General features: G+C 40.8%; 1 protein-coding gene across 5 annotated transcripts; it reads right to left on the reverse strand.

Annotated features, from left to right (window-relative positions):
- On the reverse strand, nt 1–27,849 carry CDC42EP3 (CDC42 effector protein 3). Of its 5 annotated transcripts, XM_075089273.1 has the most exons (3): nt 27,077–27,183; nt 25,924–26,007; nt 1–2,181 (listed from the first exon to the last, which is right to left on the reverse strand). In XM_075089273.1, exon 3 carries the CDS (start codon nt 1,834–1,836, stop codon nt 1,069–1,071), a length of 768 nt encoding a protein of 255 aa, XP_074945374.1. In that variant the 5' UTR covers nt 1,837–2,181; nt 25,924–26,007; nt 27,077–27,183; the 3' UTR covers nt 1–1,068. The 5 variants fall into 5 exon arrangements, with proteins under 5 accessions (XP_074945374.1, XP_074945372.1, XP_074945373.1 ...); XM_075089271.1 differs by lacking the exons at nt 25,924–26,007; nt 27,077–27,183 and adding an exon at nt 27,567–27,849; XM_075089272.1 differs by lacking the exon at nt 25,924–26,007 and having other exon boundaries at nt 27,176–27,332.

The raw sequence follows: 27,849 nt of genomic DNA on the forward strand, positions 1-27,849 counted from the left end.
GCAATTTAAAGTTTTGTTTATTGTATTGCACAAGATATCTATGCAATCCATGTAGGTATTGTATTAAAGGATCCACATTTCCCAAAACATTGGCTGTTGCAGCACACATCACAAGCATTGTGAATAACCAGTGCCTTCTTCAAAAATTAAAATAATCTGTTGCAAGTTTAAGCATGTGTGGCAATAAATGAGGGAAAAAAAGCAAGGAGCATCAATACATATTTCTTCTCAGACACACAAATACACAATTTTCAGAAGAGCACCAATAATGCCAAGCGACTATTTTGATGAGATACTGTATGTGTAGGCTCTGCAGTAAAAAACCAATATGCACACAAAAAATATTTCAACTTTTAAAATAATTTAACCATAATATCTTGCATGTGTCACCTGTTTACAACATATCATTTCATATACAATGTTAGGCCCAAGCCTCAACTTGTGTAAATTTGTGCATACTAATTTAAAGCAGCTGAGACTCTGGACCAGGTGTTCAAACTGAAAAAGCCTTCAAATTGATCACATCTGAATACAGAGCGGTAGTATAAGACCGAGAAGGTAGTTACAGTGAAGATACAACAGAAATGGTACTATGGGAAAATGAAGAAGATCACTATCAAACCCACAAACACAAGGTTCTAGAAAGAGGCCTACATGTAAAGTGATGTTTTAATAATTTATAAAAGTGAATAATTAATATCAGTCTCCTTTCTGACACTTAGAGACTCTCATATATTCAGAAGCCCGTAGAAGTGAACTAACCAAATGTCACAATCAATATCATCCTCAAATGGTTTCTTAAGTTTCTGATCATTAATACTGGTACTTAAAAACATTTTATATGTGCTGAAAACTGTTATTAAACTTCACCTTCCTGCTATGAGAATTTAGTGTAATAAAAATTATGAAAAAAAAATAGGTAAAAAAATAGTATTTTAAGAATATGTTTAGAAAACCCGTCAAACAACTGCAAATACAGCTGATTTTTAAGTGTCTCTCCCTTTGAGCTATGTTTTTTGTTTGTTTTTGTTTAAGTGATTCACTTAAAGAAGCGAGAGAGTACCAGTTCTAAGATTTATTCTTGTCCATTACATTGAGGACCTCATCTAAAAGTGAAGGTCCCAAGTCAAGTTGTAATGAGAGAAGAGAGCCTGCAAGATCTGAAAGGGATTCTTCTGACTTAGTCTTTGTCTTGGTTAGTTCACATGAAAGTTGACTGTCACTGAAAAAATCAACTGTTTGCCAATCAGTGCATCGTTCAGAAAAGCTGGATGAGTGACTGTCTCTACCATTAGTAAAATGCAAAGAACCACCATTTTGCTCCCATATTTCATCTTTGTAGGTTTCTCCATCTGCAATCTGTTTACTTTTCTCTTGCAATTTTTCTTCTATTACTGGCTCACAGCTAAGCCTAGGATTTCTTGATGACCTGATGGATTCTTGCTTTGAATTAAATGTCACTGGTGACAATAAGGGCAATGTAAGGGCTTGAGAACCCCCAATGGCAGGAAGGGAAATAGCATTTTTGAGCACTGGTGATGGAGTTTCTGTAAACATGGATTCAGAAGTGCTGTTTGCCCTTAAGAATTCATTGTAGCCACCAGACTGGCTAACTCTGGTTTCTCCTTCGTTTCCAGGCAATAGCTCATAGTTGCCCTGCAAAAAGGAGATGTCTCCAAAAACATCATGCTGTCCCTCTTTTCCAATGTGTATGGTGTGACGAAAATCTCCAAGTGGTGGACTGATCATATCAGGAGACAAGATATCTCTTAGTTTGAATTTCTTCCCTTTCTTGTTGTTAGCAGCTTTTAAGTAGATGGGTGTCTTGGCTGGCATCTTGCTTGTAGTTTTCAGAGGAAGTTATTTAGAAAAAAAAAAAAACACCAACAAAAAAAACCACACCAAATGAAAAAAACAAAAAACCCACCACCACAACCAGGAAGGGGAGGGGAGGGAGAAGCCTCTTACAAAGTCAGTTATTCTCAGGAGACCTGCAGCGTTATCAATATTACATCACCATCTTGAACCACTCTTGCACATGAGGTCCCTTTCTTCTGATGCAGAGAGCTGTGGGTTATGTGAAGGTGAATGTCTCCCACTGCAGATCTTTCCAAAGTGGAGCACCAGTTTCAGGTCAGTTAGCAACCAAATGCTCTGCTACTTCCAGAACTTGAAAAAAACCTGCATGGGATACAAGATCAGGTTATCATTAATTTATTTTTCATGGTTCATTCAGTCTTGTTTTTACTAAAAAAATTACTAATGGTACTGACAGTTCCAGCCTGCAGATTAGCTTTATGATGTTGCTTCCCTTCATTAGGCAAGATAAAAGAGTTCAGATTAACAAGGGCTAGCTAACCTTTCTCTGACTTCATGGCTTTTTTTGAAGTCAGAGTTTCTTAGACACGCTTGCTGAGCACATTTCATTTGATAAATATCACTATCTCAGTCTTTCCTCTCCTTATTCTGGCATTCAAAATGTTGACCTTTGAGAACGCACGCAGAAACACATTTATAACATTCATTAAGCTTTTGGTAGACCCAGGAAGACTGGCAGAGTCATTCATGAAACGTTTTTGGAAATGGAGTAGACCACCTTGGATTAAAGAACTTCAGATACCCCCATTTAGTGCTGGAACTCTCACAAACTGGTAAGAGTGCCCATTTAAAAGAGTAGTTTTATTGAGAAAAGTGCTAGTCCAGGTCTTTACAGTTAGTTAGAAACATCCAAATGCAAGTGTTTAAGAAAGACTTTTCTTGTGACTACAATCTTTAGACTATAGGAATTCCCCATAGCAATTAGTTATAGACTGTAGCTCATGAATTATGTAGGTCATGAGGCCACAGTGACTCAGAGCTGCTTTGTGCAACCAAATGAAACAGCGTTTACAAACCAAGTCTTCCTATTAGAATGTGGTCTCTGAAAAGCCTGATAAAGCAGTTCACAAGGGCTAACAGGCTATTGGGGCAACAAATTATGGGAAAACACTCTTCATTAATGCTTTAATGGTGTACTTATTCCTTACAGTACCCGTTCCTGACTCTTGAGCAATCTCAGAATAAGAACGCATTTTTCTCCTGCATCTTTATACTGTCCCCTATTCGGTCCATGGAGCACCAGAGCATCACAGGTCATTCCTCCTCACCAGAATACTCAGCCCAAATCCCTCATACTCTTGCCCATCATCATCCTCACTCCATAAAGGAGCTTGCAGGTTTTGCACAGAAAGACTGTTCTATGCAGTAAGCGAAGGGAAGCTGTCTGTAAAAAGGGCTATTTTTGCTGGCTTTTATCGATGCCCCAACAGATAGTCCCTTAATCAAATTAAACCTAGTAAGAATCACCAGTTTTAAACTTACTACTGTATGGCTATACAGCCAGACTTTCAAGAAGTATTTGAGCATTTTCACAAACCCTTTGATGCGAGTAATTAGTTCCTGCAGTGAGATACTTAATTGCGCATCACAAGGGGAGCTGGTAACCTAGCCAGGTTAGTATTTGTTTTTTTTGATTCCCAACAGATATCTGCTGTACTTCAGATATTGAAAAGCTCTCCCCCAAAAAAGTACAACAGGTATAAACAGATGAAAGCTGTCATACAAAATAAGGTCTATGTTCTATGAGGACATTTTATACTTTTAAGTTCAATTTTGAAAATACATTTGATTGCATCAGTTAAAAGCACTTCAAAGCTTCCTTCTACACAAGAAAATGGTAATTCATTAGTATCTACAGAATACTCGGAGATTCACATTACATACCAAAATTCTACCAACTTAACTCCATATGAGTACTGTAAGATACAAAAGTAAATCCTAAATAAGATCCCTACTTGCGCCACACCCCATGACAACAGAACCAATTAGTCAACTCAGTTACTTTTCAGTTTTAAACTGAAAAATTGACTGCATTATTCCCCTCCCTCCCCATGCCGAGATTACCATTCTACCCCAGCAACCCATTTAGCTAAACAAAACGTCCTCAGCTCTAAAGAGAAGGCTATTCTTAGCAAACTTCGTACAATCATTCTTAGAAGGATGAGGTTGTTTTGTGTTTATCTAGTGAACTCAGCTCTATCTCACTTCTCAGGAATAAACAGGCAGAATCCCCCCGATTCAAATTTCTCATTCTTTCAGCTCTTTTAATCTGGAATGAATGTCAATGCAGTGTCAATGTGATCCAAAGTCACACTTGCTGGTCACTAGTTTAAAAATGAAAACAAATCCTAGTTCATTCAAAGCTTTCATGGCTTCCACATGTTTGGATGTGTATCAAAGACCATTATCACCATAGAATCACAGAATGTCCTGAGTTGAAAGGGACCCACAAAGATCATCAAGACCAACACCAAAGGAGTTTTCTCCACAAAGGAGATTTCTCCACAAGGTTTCAAAGAAACCTAAAGGATACAATGAGACATCTGATCATCAAGAAATACTAAAATCAAGTGTAAAATAACTTTTAATATAAATAACCCATCTTGAAACACAACAAAAGCACTGTATTTTATTTAGCTCATAGCTCAGGAGGGAAAAATGCAAAAACCCAAAACGAGCGAATTTTTGGGCATGCAGATCTCCTCTAGTTCTTGCACTAAGCGAGAGCCCCAGTAAGGGGCAGTGTAAAACCACACTACCTCAGAGGATGCTGCAAGAGACTCTGGTGCCAGGAATTATAATCCTTCTCTATACAGCAGTCCCTGTATTTGTGAAGGCCTTGCCTTCCATTTGGCCAGTGCAAGAGGCTTTACATTTGAAAAGAAGAACTTTCACTATTATGTGCTTACTTTGAGCAGTATTTCCTCTGCTGAAAATGAAGTCTACCATTGCTGCAGATTTCACTAGCCACTCTACTGAAAAGTCTGCAAATTACACAAATCAGCTGGAGAGCTGATTGAGAAATTATCAGAAAACAAAACGCATAACCAAAATCCACAGTCCCACACTGCCAGCCTACAGAAGACAACCTTAATTTAAGATAAAAACAACAGGAACGGATTTTTCTTCTAGTTGAAGAGATATCCCTCTGCTAACAAGATCCAAGCATGAGCCAAGCCAGAGAAACTTCAGCCCAGTGAAAATTAAAGTTTTAGTTCAGCTGTAACACTTGCTCATTTTCATTCCTATCACTTCACACTCTCATATAAGTGTTTTGCTTGGTAACAAAGACTAATATTTTCAGAGGCACTTAATCTGCCTTGTAAACCTTCTGTCCACTCAGCAATCATCATCATCTACACAGCTCAGTTTTCCAGTCTGTTTTAAAAGGACAGATTGTCCGCAAGTATCTCAACAGCTAAGCTAACAAAACCAGAGACAAATAAGGGTTGAGGTGCAAAATTTTATTTGTGCACAAACCCCAAGAGACCTAGATCCTTAAGCAGGGTCCTAGGCAAAGAAATGATAGCAATAAAATCCTGTTTCCACAGGGCAGGACCAGAAGCAAGGATGCACTCTGGGAAGCCTATGGGCTTTCTACAAGACAATCCCTTGCAAGGGCTCTGCATTACACATCATTGGCTAGAAACATGAACTTTAGAGAAACCCATTTCCAAAGCAACTTTTAAAATATCATTGAATTATCTAATGGACCAAGTCGCTGGAAGAAAGCAGAGTCTGTACATTATTTCAATACCCAAATGAGAATATGCTAACACGGCAAAAGACAAATATAAACTGTGCAATAAGGTGCTCTAACTCTTCAACACAAAGAAATATCTGCAAGCATAGAAGAATTAGGCTTTAGGGGTTCATTTCAGGTTTTAGTTACCAGTAGCTTTCAGCAGCACAAACAATCTATTGAGAACATCCCTGTCAGTGCCGATACTTCCACTATGCCTGAAACATCATCAGTGCAAACCATGTTTTTATTGTTTTTGTAACAGGGGCTTGAACTCATGTAGTCACAATTCTTGAATGCAGGAAAAAAACCTCCCGGTATAACCAAGCCTTCAGGTACAAGAAAAGCAGCAGATGGTGCACCATAGAGCTTACCTTCTACGCTCCTGTGGACTTAGGTGTCCATATCAACTGGCAGCCTCTGAAGATGAGAGGCCACAAGTCTGTCTACTTCTAGACCAGGCCACCAGTGAGCCTCTGCTTACAGAGCCACCACCGTCTGAGTAGATTTAACCAAATCAGGTGGTAACACTTCTCCCTCCAGATTGTTCATCTAATTCACCTTGCTTATAAGCAGCCCAGCCTTTGAATTCATCTGTATTAAAGTCAACTTCCCTGATCAGATTAAGAAGTCCTTGCCCCTTTGTTTCTCCCTCCATCAAAGAATTTTCACCTTTCTGATTAAAGCTACAAGTTTAATTACTTTGTAAAAGCAATCAGGCTAATCACACTTCAGTTCAACTAATTTTCTCAAACTGCACTCAACCTACTTTCCTAGATCAAATCTAACCTATTTTATCCCAGTGGCATATTCACTTTTTAGAAAATGAAGGCAAATAAATCCCCAATCCTTTCCCACAGCTACAGAAACACTGGTCAAGAGGGGACCCTATGATGCAATTCATTTACTTCTCCATCCTCCTGCAAAGATCCAGATGCCTTCTGCTAGTCCTGGAAGATGCTTGTCCACCCTCCTCTTAAAATTCCCTACAGGTGCAGACTGCACACTAATTTACTTCAGAGAGGCTACTCATCAGAGATGATGCAACTGATGTCTCCTCTGCTCCTGTCTGGACCCTGATGAATACAGTTCATTCTTATGCATTCTCTATCTTCTTTCAGCCTTTTCTTCTTCAGATTAAACAGCACAAATATTTCAGCATTCCAACACAGTTCATGTTTTCTGGAGCTCAGATAGCTTCCCTCCAACCTCCTTTTCTGGTATTCCTCCCCTTGGCTCAAATCTTTCTTTAAATATGCCCAAAAGAAAACACAGTACTCAAGCTGAGATCTCTATTACTCTCTTAATAGAGTGTCTGCATTTTTTCTTTCAGCATCACAACACTGTTGGCTTATGTTTAGTTTAAGGTCCACTAAAAACCTAGCTCCTTTAGTAAAGACCTGTTGTCTAACTGGTTATTCTACATCTTGTTCTTGACTATGCCCCTGTAGCAAAGCCTCCATACTCACTGCATTGCATTCTATTAATTTCAGACACTTCAAATGGTCAGCATCACTTTGAATTTTAATCTTGGCCTCTACAGCACACAGGTTTAGCATCATCTGCAGATGTAATAAGCCTACATCCAAATCATTCCAGAGATGGAAGATAACCCTGGAGAGTTCCACCTGATATATCTTTCCAGATTAAGAGTGGCTAAATACTCCAAGGTACTGCTACTTGAAGCAGATTGAATTCTTGAAACAATTGTCTGCTCAGGGGTGAGGAAACATGAATATGCTCTGTAATACATATGTATTAATGAATGACAAGGAAGGCTTGGAAAACTTCAGCTATGCGCTAGCTGGGGAGAAATTAAAAAAAAAAAGAGCACACAGGAAACCACAACCCACACCCACAAAAAAAACCAAACCAAACCAAAGGAATTAATTATTTATCAGTCGTCTTTGGAAGGGAAAATGAATGGGAAATGTAAGAAAAAAAATAATAAGGATACATTTTCACCTCCCTTGCTATAAACACTTTTTCCCATGTAAATCAAAGATAAACAGTACACTGGCTGTGAGCAGTCTACCTGAAGAAGCATTAATTGTCATTAAGTGTAAGCACAGGCAGGGAGAGGCTGCATACAGTACCCTTCTCTCCAGGAATCTTCAATTTCTCCAGCACCCTCCTCTTTTTCGCTGCTAAAGCCTATGTTCATGAACGAAGAAAAAACCAAGTTCCTGAAATGATTTTTAATTGTTGACTGCTTTAAAATCTTGCCACCTTTCCCTGCATATTACCCTTTCAAATGGATCCAGCTGGAGTAAATCATATTAACCAGGGAACACCTTCAACTTTAAACCGTTAAAGTACTTGTGCATTATATTGAAATGAATGAGGTATTTCACATATTTAAGAGTTTTCATTTTAGCTTGTGAGAAAAATAAAGGAAAGCCAACCTAGCTTGAAAAGAAAATCAGTTTCACAATTCATTGTAGCATTCGAACAGTCATACCAGCGCAGCAAGAAAGAGCTGAAGTTAACTAATTTGGGGCTGCTGTCTAATTTGAACAACTGGCCCCAGTCTCCAGTTATTATTTTTTTCTGTATGAGTCTGTGAGATTACAAGGGCCCTTTATCAACCAGTAACCTTCATCCCTGTTAAGGTACTTGAATACTAACCAAGTTGTTTCTCAGTCATCCTTTTTGATCGAAGTGAACAGGGGGAATTCCTCATCTGGTGATGGTGGAAGAGTTATTCTAAGCCTTCAAATACCTCTCTCCCCCCTTTGAACCCTCTCCAATTTTCCAACATCCTTTTCAGAGCATATCAGAATTAGTGACAACATTTCAATACCATTCTCCCTAACAGCATATACAAAGATAACAATCACTTGTTTCTTCCCGTCATTGCTGCCTTGTTTATAGACAAGATCATATTTCTGCTTTTATCCTCACCATCTTACAACAGAAATTTTCCTGTATTTACAAGGTAGCATTATTTCACAAACCATTTAAGAGTTCTTGTGCTGGTATAACAAAAACAGGTTCTCCAAGCAGGATAAACTATATTGGCAAAAATAGAAATTTATTATCACTGCCATTTCTTTGTTCAGAGTGGGCATCCCCATTCTCTTTTTTAGAATGACTACAGGCATATCTTCATTTAATCAATTAATTATGCTGGTCCTCATATTAACACTGTTTGTCCAGTAAGACTCTATTGTTTGGGGGGTGAGGGGAGGAAGGCTTTCCAAGATGTCATTCTCCAGCTAGTAAGCTGGATGTGTGTTCTTTAGGATAAAAAGCAAGGCCATACCCTCAGAAGGAGAAAGCATTTTATGTGAACATGCTCAAGCTATCAATCGATAAATTAGTTGAGATTTCTCCATCTTCCTCATCAATATACTTCCTTGCCAATCTTCATCACCTGCAAATTTGTACTACAACAGTTTTACACTTATCTGCAGGCTGCTTATAAAAATACTATGCAGCCCAATGCTGTATAGAAAGACCTCAGCATTATTTCAATAGAAATATATCCCTCTTTGATGCTAACTTCTTTCTCATGTTTATTCTGAGATTTTAAAGGTTTTTAATACATGCTTTGTTGACACTGCAGAGGACTAATGTTTTAGGAGTTTGGCTGTGATGCAATATTAAGTCAAATGCCTTATAGACTCTGTTTTTGCAGTTGTGCTTTTGACCACTCATTAGAATGTCTTACATAATTCCAATATTTTTTTCATGAAGCAATTTTTTTTCACCTTCCAACAGGTTTCAGTCAAAGCTGTCTTTCAGCTTTGAGAACTTAGCATCTTTTCTAGAATAATAAAAACCTTTTCTTCTTTTTATCTCTCTTCTCCAGAGACAGGCATTTAATGAGCTCACTGTATTCTCGTATTTGGCTCCATGGACTGAGAGATCCCTCTTTATTACCTTCTTAGCTTTGTTGGCTGGCATGTTCATGCATATGGATTTAATACCATATAGTTGTTTTATCATTGGCTTTCAAAAATTGTGTGAGTGCAGACCATGCAGATTTAGGCACAGGTACATGTCAGTACAAAGTCTAGCTGGTGAAGGCGAGGTTATGCTACATCGGACTGTGCACTGAAGCACAGCCACACGTTTCTTCCTACAAAGCCAACAGACCAGACGAGCAAACAGCTGGGGACCATAAACTCACAAGCCATTAGATGGAAAGGCTTAAAAACTTGTCCAGCAGTTCTTTTAGGCCAAAGGAAAATGATTGTGAAACGGGGCAAAAAAATCCCTATAAAATGAGCTCATGTGCCACCTAAAAGATTGGGTAACTGCTCTGCCTGAAATCTCATCTGCTGAGGGAGAAGAAAGGAACAGTTTTTAGCCAGAGCAGCTCCCTGATGCAGCTCAAGGCTTGTTCATGTAAATGCTGGTATTGCCAAGCAGAAGAACTTGGGAAGATGTGGATTGAGGCAGGCAGTACTGCCCCTTTTGATGTCAGCCAGCACTCATATCAGTTTAAGTGGATTACTAATCCACACCCTTTTTGATTCTGAGCAGGTTAGCATAGATGGCTTTCTCTCTTGACACAGACGGTGTAGTTCCCCAACCCAGATCTGCTCTCAAAGCTGGTTTAAGAAGTTCCCACCCTGGATTCCTCACTCCTCTCTGCTGGTTCCTGGTTCTGCACTGCAGTTCTTTGTACCCTCTGTGGGCAGGCAGATCTACAAGCCACACTGCAAACCAGTCACAGCAGCAATTCTTCCCCACTGACTCAGTTTACTGTAAAGGCTTACCAACAGCTGCAGGGTGACCGATGGCACTGCTTCAAGAGAGTTCAAGCCCAATGTAACTTGCTGTCAGAAAGGCATTCTCCCCTTCCCCCTACCACGTGCACACACTTGACTTCTTACAAGACAGTTCAGCACACTGAACTGGGTGAAAACTGGCTAGGAAAGGGGTATAAGATCCCCAGGCTAGGAGTGAAACTGCTACTTTCAGCTGCAACAAGTCATTAAATAGCTCAGCTACCTCACAAAACATCATTCTTAGAAAGGAAGGAGTTCTGGCAGAAGGGATGGGAAATTATTAACCAACTCTTCTGCAAGAAAAAAAGTCCATGGAATTACATCCAGATTTTAACTTCTGATACAAAAATGGTTTGGTAGCTCCACTAGCTTCTGCCTTAGGGTTTCCAAAGTTGCTGTCATACTCAAATGAAGTTTTTCCAGCAACAGTTAAGAGTTTATTATCACTTTTTTTTTTTAATATTCTTAGTTTAACATTTCCTTAACTGGTAGGTCCTGACAATAGGCAATCTAAAATGCCTATTTTAGAAATCATTCCACCAAATAAATTCCCCCTTTCCTGAACTCTGTCTCCAATTCTCACATACCCTTAATCTCTTAAGTCAAATATTCTGCATTGTCTCTTTGAAACACACAAGTGGCATAGGCATATTATAACAATCAGTTCTCATATTATTCAGTTGTCAAAGCATTTCACCTGAAATAAATATTTACCATCTTGAAGTGGCTGATAAACTAGGTTTAAAATAAACTTGAAGGCCAGAGTGCCCTCTATATGTAAAGGCTAGCAATGAGGTAGAGATACAAAGCTACAGAAAAATATAAATTTGCACTGGACTTATTTGTTTTATTACATAGAAAACAGATTAATCCTCTGCTCTGTTGCAGTTCTGCCTCCTTCAGAGAGATGAACGGTCATCAAGATGAGATCAAAGAGCATAGGGTTGGGGTAGATGGAAGAAAATAAATTCTTCAATGGATTACAAAAATCTTCACTGAATTTCTTTTTTGGTCCAACTTGTGCCCTCTTTAAGGAATGGGGAGAAAATCATGGAATAAATAGGACTTCTAGAATTTTGTTGTCTATATGCAATTTGAAGTAGACTGTTAATACAACTAAAGTAACTGTTTTATCACCCTTATATGAAACAAAAGGAAAAAAAATAGAAATAATGTTTTCACTGTGAGTTTCAGCTGGACTCCTAACAAAACAACTCCACTATTTGAAGGCACCATTTAAGCAGAGGTAAGAATCCAGAGGAATAAGTGACAACTGGAAGACATGTCCTATCCTGGCTCTGCTCTGCAGCATGTCAGTGACACCTGCGACATGCCCCAGCTGATAGGGACACATCATGCTGGACAGCAGTGCAGGGTCTCCACTTCCTCCTGAAATCTCTTTATGACAGATGTTCTATTAACTTGAGTTGCTTGTACTAAATTGATCAGCATCCTTTTTTTCTGGAATATATCAAGCAGTATCAGAGTGCATCCACTCTGTGCCAACAGTCATTTTCACATACTGCTTTTAAAACCAGGCAGAGTTAATCAGTTTAATTTGAAAGAAATCAATATACCCAGCACTTGCACGGAGGTATACTGTCTGAATATTCAGAGTGGCACAGTGGCAATTCAGCGCTAAAGCTAGTTTACTGATTAGCAGCTGATATTTCTTTCAAACTCTAAATCCCATGTATTTAATTAAACTGTCTGAAATATTGCTGTCTCAAATCCCACTAAAGCTAACTTCTCAACACTCAGGGTTTTACCTCAACCAGTAGTCAGCACCTATCTTCCCATTACTGTGGCCATATTTCAAGAGATAAGTGCAGCTCTAAGACACAGCTTAAGCCAAACAGTGAGCGAGATGACAGTGTCTGTATATAGAGAACACTGGACCTCAAGCCGGCATGTGCAGGCAACATGACAGAATAATTAAGTGGGTCAGGAAAACATGCTGTATCCAATGAACCCAAGCAGACCTAATGTACTGCAAGTCAAGTCCTGCCTTTTACAGCTTTCTGGAAAAGCATTTTGCAGACGCTCATGTTCTCTCTGCACTCTGCAGGGGCTCCTGCTCAGAACTTTGCCTTGAGACTGCAAGAGAACATAAATCCCTTTGTTTAAAGGTCATTATTCCAAAGTGCTCCAAAATGGACATTTTGTTTTGAGAAGCAGTGTCAAGGGAAAGAGTATTGGTGGCAAAAAGAAAACTTGTAGTAGGCAGACACATTAGGGTAATGTAATCATGACTCATCCTCCTCACCCATTTCCTGACTAGGGCTGTGCATGATCAAAAGAAAACCAGCCACAGTAATGCTGCTGCCTGTTAATGTTAGCTAGCCTGAAAGGAATACAGACTACCAGAAAACAAACTCATTGCAGATTCTCCTATTTAAAACCTGGCATAAACTGACACTGAAACACAGCAGTGTAATACCATACTCAATCAAAACAACTTGCCTTTTTTGTGAGAAACAAGTTGCTATGTTTTATGATGAGTTCTCCTATCGGAACAAACCCTCTCACACACTAAGTCCTTAGGGTGTGAAGGGAGGTGGGGAGAATATCCAACTGCTAGTTAGTCTCTAAGGAAATCCAAGATACATGACCCTTTTGAAGAGCATCACAGCAAACTCGGACTGCTGTAACACAACTACCACCTCCCTGGAAAGGCTGTAAAAGAACACACATGCATGCGCCAAAGCACGAGCTGAGCCTAAGTGGCTGTCACCTTATAAGAAAGGCACTCCAAGAGGTAATTTCTGTCTCAGTGTTCAATCCTGTTGGGCAGCCTGAATGAAGCGTGTGTTTAATGATGCAAATTGGTGTTCATTTGTAAAGAGTTCTTCAGTAGAAAACAATTTTCAGATCCTTGTTGGGACCTTGGTCACATTTAATTTGTTCCAAAACCCACATTAATGAAAACCCCAAAATTAATCAGGTATTTCAACAGAAACTAGGCTAGACTTTAGGTAACACAGATGACAACATCCAGCCACACCTCTCTGCAGCCCTCACAGGCCAAATAGGGATGAGTCGACTCTCCTTCCTCCTACTTCAGGAGCAAAGCCCTGCATTTGCAGCTCCCTTTAACTCCCGTTTACAAAGGCCAACTAGCTGCTAAATTCCTAATGCTACTTCTGACAAGGCAGATCAAAGGGGAGAGAGTGCCTCAAGTTGACCATTAAATATATAACCCATTGTCAAAACCATTGTCTACAGAATTAAGACTGATCAGCAGTGGCACCCCACTCCCTGGATACTGTGAAGACCTATACCAGGTGTCTAACAGCTAAATTCCACCCAAATTAAACAACCACCTGGCTTTTCAGTAAAACCTCAGCTTGCCTCTTAGAAATCTCGAACGTATTGACCCTCACATGTGGCAGAGAACTGGGGGACAGGTAGGAAGAACAGTCAGTTGCACAAGGCAAAACTTACCTTTAGGTCTGGCTAAACCAACACCAGCTAAATATACTAAGCCCATACTTATCTAGGTTGCACTAATTCAGAGTTGAGAGAAGCTCATTCTGAAACAAAGCAGACATATATGAAGGCCTTACTTCTCACTGTGATACTTGCTGCTAGGCTGTTATAACTCTGCTTGATCTTTGCATGTCTTATTTATACAACTCTTAACAGCACAGAAATGAGGTGCAGCAATCCCTTTGGGCATGGATGCACCTCTTTTGACCAAGAATGAGCTGTTACCACATGCTGCAAGCCGTTCATGTACCATTTATACAGCTGGTATGGAAGGCAATGGGGTGTAGGCAGACAAATAAAAACATAATTCAGGGACCTACTTCCCTCTGTAAAGGGCACGTTTATTTACTTAATCCTTTAATAAGTAGGTAAGATGAACTTCTGCCTTTACTGAAGGCTATTTAAAGCAAATTTCTAATGGTTCTTGCAAGCTCCAGGGAGTCAGAATTCAAGTCATAGGAGGAATGATATGTTGCTTAGTATGGTTTACCATCCCTTGGAAATTTAAGAAAAGGTGACATGTTGTAGAGCCCGGGACAAAAACCTCTACTCAAACACTAGGAAAAACAAAATCCCCCACCAAAACTAACCAACACACAACAGCTATGACAAAAATCCCCCCACCGACTCAGAAAACAAAACCAATGTAAAGATGGTCAGAATCCAAGACACAGAAGTGGCCAGGTATTCTTGATCTCCTCAGCATAGGCAAGGGGAGCAGAAAATGAGACCAATTCCTTTGTCCTGAGTGCAAATCCAAACTATACCCGGAAAAAAAAATTCGCCCATATAACAATGCACCAGGAATGTATTAATTTAAGACACAGTGTGGCACGCTCTTCTCTTGTAAAAGTCTAGACTGTTTCTTTTAACAGAGGTAGCCTCTGTAGAAACACAGAGAAGCAACACACTTCAGCTCCCTGAATTACAGGAGAGCACACAGCCAGAGCACAGTCAAGAAATTTAAGAGGGAACTTGCATCCGAGGAGGGCATCACCATCTCAGTGTTGCTGCTTCAGTACTGGACCAGAAAAAGTTAACGGATAATGTAGGGCCTGTTCCACAGACTCTCTGGATATAGCTCACATGGGAAGGAATAGAAATATCATAACCAAAGTACTTTGAAACATAGTCCCAACAAAAGGCACGTACAGTAACTTCTAGAAGGAAGGCAATATTACCAAACTGGCATTCCTTCTTTTCCTCTGTATGTGGGTACTACCTGGATTCACCAGAGGTATGCTCCTTCTGGCTGCAGAAGCAGCAAGGCAGCATAATTGGGCTCCAAGGAAGGAGCCCAAGGAAATCCCTCCTGGAGGAAATCGTTAAATTGTTCACCAACAGCTACAAAGATCCATGTTAGAAAGTTCATCAACACCTCTATTGCTGTAGTCTTATGCTTCTTAAGTTAAACCACATCCCTGGGAAAAATGGGGTTTTGTTGTTGTTTTTCTCTCAGAACACTAGATGTGGTTTATCCTACAATAATTCGAGTTATATAGGTCTGTTTTCTTAAACAAAAATCCTGCCACCGTCACTGCTGTTAAACTCTCCCCATTCCTTGAAAGACCATAATTCATTCACTTTAGAGAACAAAAGTGGGAAGGCAGAGACAATTTAGCATGGGAAGAGAAGAAAAGTCCAAACAAAAATGAAATTTAAAAAATCTGCACCTAATCAGTAAACCAAAACTCTTCAAATACAACACATTAGCAGCTTGCAATAGAACAGTTACATGGAACAGTTGAATAGTCACCAGGATCCCAGGTTAATGGCTGCTGATTAAGAAAGTTCACACCTCCCAAAGTGACTGTTTTAGACTGTCTGAAACAAGGCAGGCAGTTTCACCCAGGGTGCCAACACAGGCTGAAAGAGCATTACATCTGAAAATGAAATTTCAATTTTAAGAACAAAAATACTGTGAAGACCTGAAAAATCCAGAGAGACTTTCTATCTGCCTTGCATTTTGGCTGTTACATTCCTAGTGACTTATCCAACGTGACAAACTGAGTACTTCTGTAGAACTTGATTAAGCCTAATAAATAATGAAACTGCCTTCATACCTCTTGCTATTCACCTTTCTCATGTGGGAGAAGATACAGAAAATTTTCTTATGTATTTTTCCAGACACTGAAATATTCTTCTTGGGCTTTCCATTGAAAGACTGTCATTTACTAGGCACTAGGAAATAGTCATTTGCACCTTGGTCAAATTTAGTATTCATGCCCTTATCAGAGTGCAACAAAGAGTTCATCAATATAATAAACATCTTGGTATACACGCTGCATTTGGAAAGCAACACCCCTCAGGAAGTGCGGCAAACTCCTATGTCTGTTTTTTGCTGGAATATTCCAAAAATCAAATGCAAGACACAAGAATGAAACAAAATGTACATGTTGAAACACTGTAGCGCTTGACAGCTGCTAATAACACTTCTCTGATACCTTAAAAAAACAAAGATTAACTTTTAGTCACTTAGTCCACATCTTCTCAGTTAGCAGTAATCAAAACAGTGTAATTATTGGAAGCTATAACTACTACAAATCAGATCAGAATCAGGACTTTTGCTTACTAAATAGATGACAAGATAACAAACCTGAAACATCTGCAATAGAAGGATATGGCTGTACAACACCCAATATACACAGCTCCTCTTCTACCCAGTACATCCACTCAAAACCAAAAGAACATTCTTTTTTCCTGTCATGGAATCTCAGAGTATATCAAGTATGGCTTCTTACACACCAGCTTAATATGCCTGATTTCATAGGATTTCTCCCTGTTGGGACTGACACTGCTTTTTATGGCATACAAAGTCAGACTGATGTTACAAGATGTTAGAAACAGAATTGTGACTGTTTTTTCTATGGGCATTAGGACTCGTTTGGGCTTTCTGCTCAGCAGAAGGGCTTTCAACCTGCACTGCCAGTGGATGCTCTTAAGCTCTTTGCATTCAATTCATCCATTTCAGTCAGTGAATTACCGTAAAACGACCTGCACTGGAAGACTGGCGATCAGGGGAGAAGAGGAAAATTAACTGGTAGATAATGGAAATGAGAAGAAGAAAGTGATCTTTATTAGCTGATATCTGAATATCAACAAGCCACTTGAGTTTTAACAGCAGCCAAAGTCATGCATTCGAGATTAAAATTTAAGACTAAATCACATAGGCCACACTTTCAGGATGGAAGATTGTGCTCAGAAACAGTAGTGAGAGTTTTGCAGGTTAGAAGAGATTATCATCTGAACCTGATCCTCTTGTGCTGCAGTCCCAAGGAGCTACTGCAATTCCCTGCTGCATATGAGGGCACTGACAAGGGAAAGGGAAGGTCCAGTAATTCTGTGTTTGGCCATCACCACGTCCAGTCCCAGTAGCCACAATTCTGGGAGGAGGCCACTAAACCAAAGAGTGTTTCAGAAGAGCCACAAGACTGATACTATCAGTGATGGTTGCTAGGCTGAAGATAGACAAAGCAAGGTAAGAAAGAAAAAGTACCTTTTCATAACAGCAAGAACAATTTAACAAGGCTTGTGGTGGACTGTCTATTATTTGGATTTTTTTCCTAAAAACTGCTCATTGTCTAATTCAAACAAATCAGGCAGAGCCAGGACTCATACTGACACAGAACTGGGTAACAATTCAGGAAGGGACTACAGCTTGTCATAGACAGGTTCCCAATGGTATGTTCTGGCTTTTATTATTCAAGATATGAACAGCATTTTTCCCCCAAAATATGTGATATTTCTCTTAAGAATTAAATATTTTGGAAAGCATTTTTATCTAGGGAAAGCCATGCTAAACTTTCAGAGTCTTTTTGTCCACAGATTATGTTTTCTTGGCCATCAAGATGATTATGAAGGTTGAAAGGGGCAAATCTCCTGTAAGTTATCAAAATACATCTCTCATCCAAACTGTTGTGTGTGGAAAGTTCTTGTCTTTCAGCACAAAATAGAAAAATAATATAGATATCTGTGTTTGACACTACTTCACGTCCTGCATGGAGAACTGAATAAATTCTTTCCTGTCAAGTTGCCGTGAATGGCTTGAGATCTGCAAACTTTAAAAGCTTTTTCTCTTCTGATGCTGTGCAAGTGGAAGGGCACACATGTCGCAGCATCTTAGCCTACTCAAAGTGAACACAGAAAACTAAACATTTTAAAGTACAACTTTCTAACAAGGCTATCTCAAATCCATGACCAAGCAGAATCCAGGGTCAAGCTTCAGCTACTCTGTTTTGAAGAAAAAAGACACAATAAAGAGAGACATGGCTTCATTGACTTTTACTCAGGAGAAATGCAGATAGTTCTTGAATTTGACAGTACTCTATAATTTCTTCTCACGTCCACCTCCTATATATTGTTACTGCTGTAAAACTTGACCTTGAGATCACATTTGTACTTCCAGGATATTAACTCAAGAACTGCAAACTTTGAAATTCAGAAATCCCAGTAACTACTGACAGCTACCTCATCAGATGGCCTGAAAGAACACGCTGAATCAGAACACCAGAAAAGTTATCTATTACCATTTCAGACAAGACTTTAATGTACACACACACACAGACAGCTGCTCCTACTTCCGCAGATACCATACTATTTTGTTACACACAATTTCTTACATGATGTGTTTTTTAACATGTCCACCTACCCTTCAGATGTCTTGGAAGCTTCGATTTTAAAGCTCATTTTCAGAGTTGCTTATAAATATTAGGCTGCCATTCCAGCCAACATTTTCTATCCTTCATCTGCAGCAATCTGTGTATGTTTATTGGGAGGATTAAAGAGAGGTGGGATAATTGTAACAGAAATAGTTAAACTGTTTCTTTAATGAGACAAAACAAAATTATGTATTTCTACTCCCCTGCTCCACCATAATACCCTTTACTCCTATGTATGCACCACCCATTAAAATCCACAGCCTTGCTAAAAAGTTCTGGCACTTCTGCACTTTTAAATCTAGTCCCAACATTCAAATTTGTGTCTGGGTATGTGTCTTTTCCTATCACTGTGAATTAGCAGGATGGTCAATTTTAAGGCGTTTTAATTACATAATTTTTGGAAGATTCCGTATCAGTGCCTGCCAGCTAGAGTCTTCAAAAATCCCCTCTCTATTAAAGATACTGCCCCTCCTGCTTATATTGCTCTGTCCCCAAACAACTCAGCAGGAAGGAACCGCCATCAACCCAAATTCAGGAAGGACAGAACCTCTGCATAAGAGCTAGGGATGTCAATCCACGAGATGGAGGACAGCGGAAGTGGGGAAGGGATTGCAGATGCAAGGGAGAAAGATATGTAAGCAGGCTTGATGCAGGAAAATTAGCTGCAATTTAGCAATACAAGTTAATTTCATGTTTAGATTGCTCATTTGGGCATTGAAGCCTGCTTGTTTCCTTACATATTTTTTCAGTTTTATGCAGATTATATATTTGTATTTTAGGGATTACTTGAATACAGTTAAAGATTTACATTTCAATGGATATACTGTTCTTACCAAAGGCAGCATCAACTTCTCCGTTGTTGCCTCGCTAGATGCTACTCCTGTTTCTTCCTCCTATAAGGTTTTCAGAACATATTCCAGCAATCCAACTGTTATACCATGCCACAAAATACCTTATTTACAATGTATATTCCTCTGCCAAAGTAGAGGCACTTTGTAGACTCAAGGTAAAATAACTACTGCAACTGAAAGTCAAGTTAATTCTCAGACAAAAATCTGAAAGCTGTCCACAGCATGAACTACTTGATCATTGCTTTCATTTGGAGAGGTGGGTTTTATTTTTGTCCTCACAAATTCCTTTATAGAAACCCCTACAAATTCCTAACCTACTTGGGCTCTTGCTATTGTAACGTCTCTTCTTTGGGACTAGAAATATGTATTTTTAAGAGAGCTCTACAGCCCACTCTGCCATAAAATTAATTACTTTATTGTCTTTGCTGTTGACCTTAGTGGATGTTGTCTAAAAAACTTGGGAGACTGAGACAAGTATTCATCATGCCCGAGGGTGCATATAGACAAAACCTGAAGAAATACAGCCTCCCTACCCACTAAAATCATACTGTGCATGCGTGGGGAAGGGACATATAGGAACAGAGCAGCTGCCATACAAATTACTCGCCTGCTCAGTCCACTCTCTTGTTCATAATGATAGACTTTCTATGCAGTCTGTATGACTTCTCCTACCACTAATTACTTTGTGTATCATTAATAAGAAACAAGTTAGAGCAGATATTAACAATCCAATCTTTTCGTTTAAAGTTTTCTTCAAACTGACTAGATTCTACCATTTACTTTTAGGCAAGATGACCAAACTAAGCAATGTATTACTATAGCATCAGAAGCCCTAATCACAAGCCAGGTATATAGTATATCAAGAATTCTGCACACAAAAAATGACAACAACAAAATCTCACAAAAAACAGCTCTTCAGTTGTTGCATCTTTTGAGGCAGAGAGTACTGTTAGCTTTGTAACAGAAATGTAACTGTTGTGAACATCACCTCCCTCCCATTCCATCTTTCTACTCCAAGTGTTTGGACTGAAGTAAAATACAATTCTATATGCCATATATACAGCCTATGCCTGGACACACTGCTCCATGCTTTACCTCCACATTCCCACCTGGTTTTTAAACATCCAAGCAGAAAATACCCCCAGATATGCTGCATCTTACCCTCTTACGAACTGTGGTTATTATTCCATGGTCATCTGCCAGAAAATCATGAGCCAGCAAAGAACCAGCTTAAACTTGATGAAGAGCAGTGATCTTTTCTATCTGGAGCAGGAACATGTGAGCTGCATCTGACATGCAGGACAATCAATGGCACTATTCTTTCCTTGTCCCCCTTTCACTTGCCATGCAGCTCTCCTACTGTTCAAGTCTTCCTTAAATTGGACTAACCCCTAACGTTATTTTTAGGGCCCATGCATCCTTAAAAGAAGGAAATGCCAAAGACTACACAGGCACATACCATCCTCCAAATGAATACAGACAAGTCATGCAAAAGCTAAAGAAAAGTGCCTTTGCAGGGATCACAGCGCTGGGGAGAAATGCTATGGCCGGCCTTTACAGCAAACTACAGCAGGCAGAACCTGCATTTTCTTTTTCCTTCACCCTCACTGCAGCACATGCAGCTTTTAGCATCAGAGGTGCTTTTGGTTTTAATCTTTGTGGTTACAGAAACATGTACTCTCAAAGAACCAATGAGTCACTTTAATGCTTCAAATGACAGTAAGCTCGTAAAATTAAAATTGATTAAGCCATCATTTGAAATCTGAACATTGAGAAGACTGGCCTAACCACTCTCTGGGGATAAATTTTAACCAAACTGAAACTACGCTTTAGTTCCCAAAAGACAGTTTATCAAATAATCCAAAAATAAAGACCAAAAAGTAATCCCATGATCATTCCCCAACAGAATTCATCATTAAAAACAGTGGCAAACATGTCTGAACAAGATATGGTTCCTTAATGGTGGCCTGTCACATTGAAGACAGGATATTTATGGTGTGCATTTTGAGCACAGAAAAAGGGAGAGAAAAAGCAAAGCAAAACATTCACCTTAAACTCCATCATATCTTGGACTAATCTTGCTTGAGTTTCAGATCTGATTTACACTATCTCATAAATAAAAAGAATTAAAGTCAAGCTAAATCAAAGTATACACTGAATCATATTAACTGAGGCAAAAAGGTGAAGTTAGCGTTTTCTGGAAAATACTTAGACCTTCATGAAAAAGATACATGTAAACACACATGATTTAGGCTTTACTTAACTAGAACTGATGATACACATATTAGGAAGAAAGAATGGAACTTGTTTCTGATCACAATATCTTGACTAATACTATTTAAAAGTATTAGAATCAAGAGGAACATTCCAAAATTATTCTGGTATCACAAGGATCTTTAAGGTTCTGAATTACTGAAATAGTGATTCTTGTAAAATTTAAAAGCCTTCTTTAATGAGAAGAATCCATTACTGCTCTCATACACTTCTCGGCCACACAAAGTAAGGGAAAAAATAAGCAAAGAGGCAGGAATGTAAATATGGGGAAAAAATACCCAGCAACACTGGTGTTACATTCCTGTACATCACCTGGTACTAGTGCACCACTCAAGTACTAGAAAAACCAACCAAGCAAAAAATTGTCTACTACACAGGAGCTGACCCAGTTGTATGGCTAGTGAAAACCACCTCGTTAAAAGACAATAAGGAGCTTTACTAGTAGAATAGGAGAAACAGAGAAGGTGTTTATGGAAGCAACAAGATCCATCAAGCCTCGTCTTCACTAAAGGCTTAAGCCTCAAGTCTTGTCTACCATCTCCTTCCTGCCTCTTCTTTGCTTCCTGCTGAAGATTTGAAACAATATTACTCATACCATTACAGGTATCAGGGTTTCTCCTTGTGAAGATCATGACAGGGAGCTCTGCCGGCTAGAAAGCTAGTTTCACAACCTCTTTGGAGAAACGCTTCATAGATGCTGACTGTGGTGACAGCAAAGCACCTTTGATCTTTCTTGCAGAGTATCACTGAGAATTCTGAACCCCATAATTAGAAATATCATATGTGGAACACTAAGGTTGCAAAGTCAAAGAATGCAAAGTTAGGAAATCCCAAGATTATATTACTTGTGCAACCATTATTTGGTCCCTTCACCACCTGCATTACAGTGTTGCCCAGCACCACCCAGGAGGACACTGACAGAGCAGGACCTTCAGCTTTAGCCCAGAATTTCCAGCAGATCCTCTTTTTGTTACTTATCACCTCATTCACCCCACATACTGTTTGAGGCAAGAGGGCTATGAGAAATAATGCAACTATAATGCACTTATAGATGTATCACCATTTTCGATTGGCATTTCCAACCTATGGATACTTGCTTTTGGCAGCACAACAGGCTTTAGGTTTTGAGGTTTGTTTGACTTTACTGTTACACTGTACAGACTTTTTAAAAAATTAACTGGAGGAAAAAAAAATTCAGACTAACAGTTTGCTTTTATTTACCATTTTTTTAACAGCATCTAATATTCTAATACAAATAAAAACTTTGGAATGAAGACTCAACACCTGTTTCCTTTGTTGGAGGCACAATACAAATATTCAGATACACATAAAATTTCTACAGCAGAACAGCGAGAACCAGGCTTGAAACATCTGGTATTTCAAAGGGACAGAATAAAAACAAGAAGTACACCATTTAGACCTTCCTAGAAAAGACATGAAGAAGTACATATTTTTAGAAATTTCTCTACAGACAACTGAAAAAAAATTGCCATCTAAATGCATCCAAAGAACTTTGCAGAGACCTGACTAAGCAAGTCATAGCTAGTTTCAGTGACCACAGCTCATCATCAGCACTTGTACCTCAACAGGTCAGCTGCTGTTTACACATAACCACAGAAAAGTTCACTTAGCTTATTCAGAATGAGCCCCTGCACAATAACTCACTATATCAGCCCATTTTATTTCTTATCTAACTTGTTCCCTGTTGACCTTTATGATAGAAATCAAAGCAGTGTATCAGATTTGGTGAGCTTTCTTCTATTATTCAGTGCAAGTAAACAACATTAATGCAACATTTACATAGTTAAGTTGTGCCTTGTCCCACACATAGTGGGGGTTGAAACCCTTCATGTGGCTCCCCAGCATTCATAAGAGGCTAGTCATCAAGTTTTAAGTATTGTGCAACCCACCTAATTTCAAAGATAAATATAACAGTATTTCAAATTACTTTTTGTAAACTTACATTTCAGTAAAATGGTCTCACATAAAAAGCAACTGTAGTCATGAAAATTTGATTTAGTTTGAGTATTCAACTATCACTTTCATGTTTTCAGAGCTTTAGGTGTTAAACTGTGCTATTAAACTGTAGGGTCAGCCTGTAAATGGCTTATCTCCCCCCTTTAAAAAAACCAAACACCACCACAAAACCCAACCAAACCACAAAAAAAACCCACCACATGACAAAAAGCAAAACACTGAACAGTTCATTAGCCTCTCAGAAGAAAAATCTCACAGTTGCTTACAAAAATTAACTAACTGTGCTATTATGGGCTTAACTAGTGGCAGAACCATTTGTTTCTACACCTGACTATTTATTCCATAAGTGTTAATGAAACCCAAGTAAAGGTATAAATATATCTTGTCACCCTGGCTAATTCTGTCCGTTTATAACCATCTCATTTTATCTTGGCAGTATGTTTGCTGAAGCTTTACCACGTCTGGATTTAACCCTTAAACTATGAGGAAGCTAAGTCTTCTTGTCAGCCAGTTCCAGCAGTCAACATGCTGGATCAATATCTTTGCTCAATAACCTTATGAATGTAAATACAGAATACTGTAAAATATTATAGGCATCCAGAAATCTTTCTTACTTAACATAGCACTAGTAATAGATCTCTTCTTCAGCATGAACTTTACCTGAGTTTGTACTCGGTAGTTGCACCTCATTCTGTCATCCTGCTTCAAGCAAAACCCTCCCCTGCATAGGTGATGCTTCAAATCCGCTCCCACTGCTCTACCCAGACACATCCATCAGCACTAGCTAGCTGTTTTCACTGGCTAGTAACCAGCCTGCTTTGCATGGAGAGGAAATCACTTAAAAACAGTCCTCCATCCAACAACTCCTCCAAAACCTGCATTTGTCCTCACATCCCATTTACATTCAGACTTGGATATATTTGGGAAATTCACCTGCTATAACACAATAAACCAACCAACCAACCACAGGATATAGGATATACCTTCAGCTCGCTGGCACCCCTGGGGATACCGTATCCCTGCAGCATGGCTGCACCTATTAGGCATAGACCACCCAATTAGTTCAGTTTCACCACTGGGGGAAGGAGAGGCAGCCAGTTCTCCTGGAGATGGTTCAGATCTTGAGAAAATATATTTACTCTGCCTTGATCACGGTAATCGGGGGGTGGTGGGTGGTGTGTGTGTGGTGGTAGTGGTGGTGGAACAGGATGTAAAGAAGTGATGCTTGTTGTTTGTTTGTTTTGGGGAATTTTGGTTTTGTTTTTTCAAAAAGTAACATTTGCATGCAGGAGGATGAAAGCCTGTTGTGTTTCACATCATTACAAAAAGCCAAAATAGGCATCAGGTGACTTGATCCACAGAAATTCTGTCAACGAGGGTGAGGAACAGGAGGAAGAACTGGTCAGGGAGCATCACTGAGCCCCTGGGACACAGCCTTGCTGGCAAGAAGCAAAGGAGAACTTGATGGCAAATCCTATGTGGCAGAGGGACATTTCTTTCTAAATGACAGTTCCCTCTCCTACCCCAAATTATTTCTGAAGACTCGGGCAGAGGACCAGAATTTCTCCTACAAGAAATCATCTAGCTTAGAAGACTATACACTAAAGCAGCATACCTAATTATGAAAAGCTGAGAGCAAAACATGTTTTGCCATGAACTGTGGCTTTCTTTGGTTACAGTAAAGATGATATAAGTGGTTTGGAACAGTTTTAGACGCCTCTTTGAAGTAAATTTAGCCACAGCAGTCAAACAGGGACGGTGCAAAGCCACACTGCCTCAGGGAAAGAGTGGCTCTGGGCTGCCTCTTAGGTGATATCCATCTTTCCTTCCCAAAATTCACCCAGGCCACCTCCTGGTAATGCTGGCTGGGGCTTTGCCCGTCGTAGAAGAGAGGCAGAAGCACAGAGGTACTTTCTGCAGCCTGATTTTCACTTCTGTGGATGCATGAGGTACTCCTGAGAGAACAGTAACTGTGATTATCTTTAATCTAAGGAGGAGATAGGCCCCATTGTTTCCTTCCCAGATACCGTTGGCTTATACTGAGGCCAGGAAAAATCATTCCCTTCAGTACTATCCTACCGACCCAAGAACCTGCTCAGTTCCTCTCCTCTCTGTGCTGTAATAAAAAACAAATGTTCAAAGCAAGGAGCGTCCTGAACACAGGAGTTTTCTCTTACTTTTCTGAATGCTTCTGCTGAAAGACTATTTTTAACATGCTGTAGAGCTAAAGTAAATCTTAACATATAACACTAAAAAAAGGCTGGACCCTTTCAGTACAAGACACTTTAAAAATAAATCCTTGTGACAGTAATCACCTGCTGATATATGCTTTTATGTTTAGCCAGCTGCTAAGATGCCACATCTGTCACTTCTTGCTTCCACAAATGTGCTTTCCTTTTCTGTAGGGAAGGAGAAAATTCTGCTTCTGGAATTGCGCTGAGTATCACGATGCCTTTTTTGGTATCTCTGTCATTCCTCTAAACATCTGAGCCACAGCACATAGATTACAAGATTTCTGGTACTGTGTGCCTTAAGAATTGTTCAGCTTTAGGTTTTCATACCTTAAAGCCTCTGATTTTTTTTCCCTGTACTTTGCTGTACAATGTTACATATTTATAACCCATATATAACTGAAAATAATGGTCTACACATGAGTAATTTCACTCCTGGGAGCTCTCCTTGCCTCCCTCCCCCCCAAATATTTTTCAAAGGAAAGTACAAGATCAGGATCACATTTGTTACGTTAAACATTTCATAATAACCCCCCTTCCTATTTTTAAAACATAACAACAACCTACAGTGACGCAAGTCCTAATTAATTACTTCCTCTATTTTGGTCCCTTTTATTAATCTACCGCCCTCATTTCTTCATCTTCGGCAGCCCAATACAGATTCTCCCCCGACTTCCCGACCTGTTCGACAGCCAGCATCACGCCGGGCCACCGCCTTCCTCCCCAGCCCCGTCCTTGCCCCAGCCCCGCCTTTGCCCCGGGCCGTTCAAGCGCAGGATTATTTTTAAACCCACGCAGAAAAGCGCAGCAAAAGGGGACATCCCGCACAACACCCGCCCGCGCTGTTTCGGGGCGATGGAGGCATGCCTTCTGCCTCCGAGACAGGGCATAGAATCAGGCACGTCAAAATAGGCAGGCAAGAAAATTAAAAGCGAGGATAGGGGGCGAATTTCAGCCCGGAACGTCAGTGATGTAGGAACAGCCCGAGACGGCCTTAGCAATGCGGACGCTCGGGCACAGCCTCCCCTCCGCAGTCAAACGCGAGGGTGAATGGATACCCTCCCAGGCCACCCCGACATGCCTCCCCTCCCTCTCAGCCTCCCTCCCTGCCCCCGGAGCGGGCGCGGTGCGGCAGGGCCGCCGCTCCGCAGGGAAGAGGGGCCGTGCCGGGCCCCCCAGCCCCGGCCGCGCAGCCCGCCGGTGCCGGCTCCGCTCCGCGCCCCGCTCCCCGACTCACGGCACGGCCGGCTGCTCCCCCGCCGCTCCTCCCTTCCCTCCCTCCTTCCCAGCCGCCGGCGCGGAGCCGCCCCTCCGCGACCCGGGGCGAGCGCGGCACCTGTGAGCGCCTGTCAGTGCGCGGCTGCGGCGGCGCCCCGTGTCCCGGGGGCGCGGCGCGGGGCCGCGGGCGGCGAGCGGGAGCCGCGGGGAGGCGGCGCTGCCGGCGGGGAGGGCGGGCTGCAGGGAAATCCTGGCACCGCCGAGCGCCGCCTGCGAGGCGGGCGACAACCACAAGCACAATAAACGGGGTTTCCCCCCCTTTTTTTTGTGTGTGGTTTTTTTTTTATCTCCTCGCGGGGGTGGGGGCGCTGCGGGGAGCGCCGGGAGGCCACCCCCCCTCCCGGCAGTGGCCTTGCGTGGGCTGCCCCCCCCCCACCTCCGAGCACGGCCAGCTCGGAGATGTGCTTAAAAAGCTGATGATTTTTCCCCCAAACCCTCTCCCCTCTCACCTCCTCGACACCCCGGTCCGTCAAGGGTGGGGCTCTTGGGCCGCTCCCCGCCGCCGCACTCATTCATTCTTCCTCTTTTCCATTATTTGCGCGTTTTTAAGGAGCGCTTAGGCTCTCATCACCCCACGCTCTGCGATTTGCAGGTAAACGGCAAATACTGCGAGAGCCGGCGGGGCGCAGGGGCGTCTCCCCCCGCCCAGCGGCGGGGCCGGGCAGGGGGCGGAGGTGCTGCGCGGAGCGTCCGGCATCGCCTCTGCGGGACTCGCCGAGGCCAAGAGCCCTT

The sequence above is a fragment of the Phalacrocorax aristotelis genome, chromosome 3 (assembly GCF_949628215.1).
Source record: "Phalacrocorax aristotelis chromosome 3, bGulAri2.1, whole genome shotgun sequence".
In the NCBI taxonomy this organism is placed as follows: domain Eukaryota; kingdom Metazoa; phylum Chordata; class Aves; order Suliformes; family Phalacrocoracidae; genus Phalacrocorax; species Phalacrocorax aristotelis.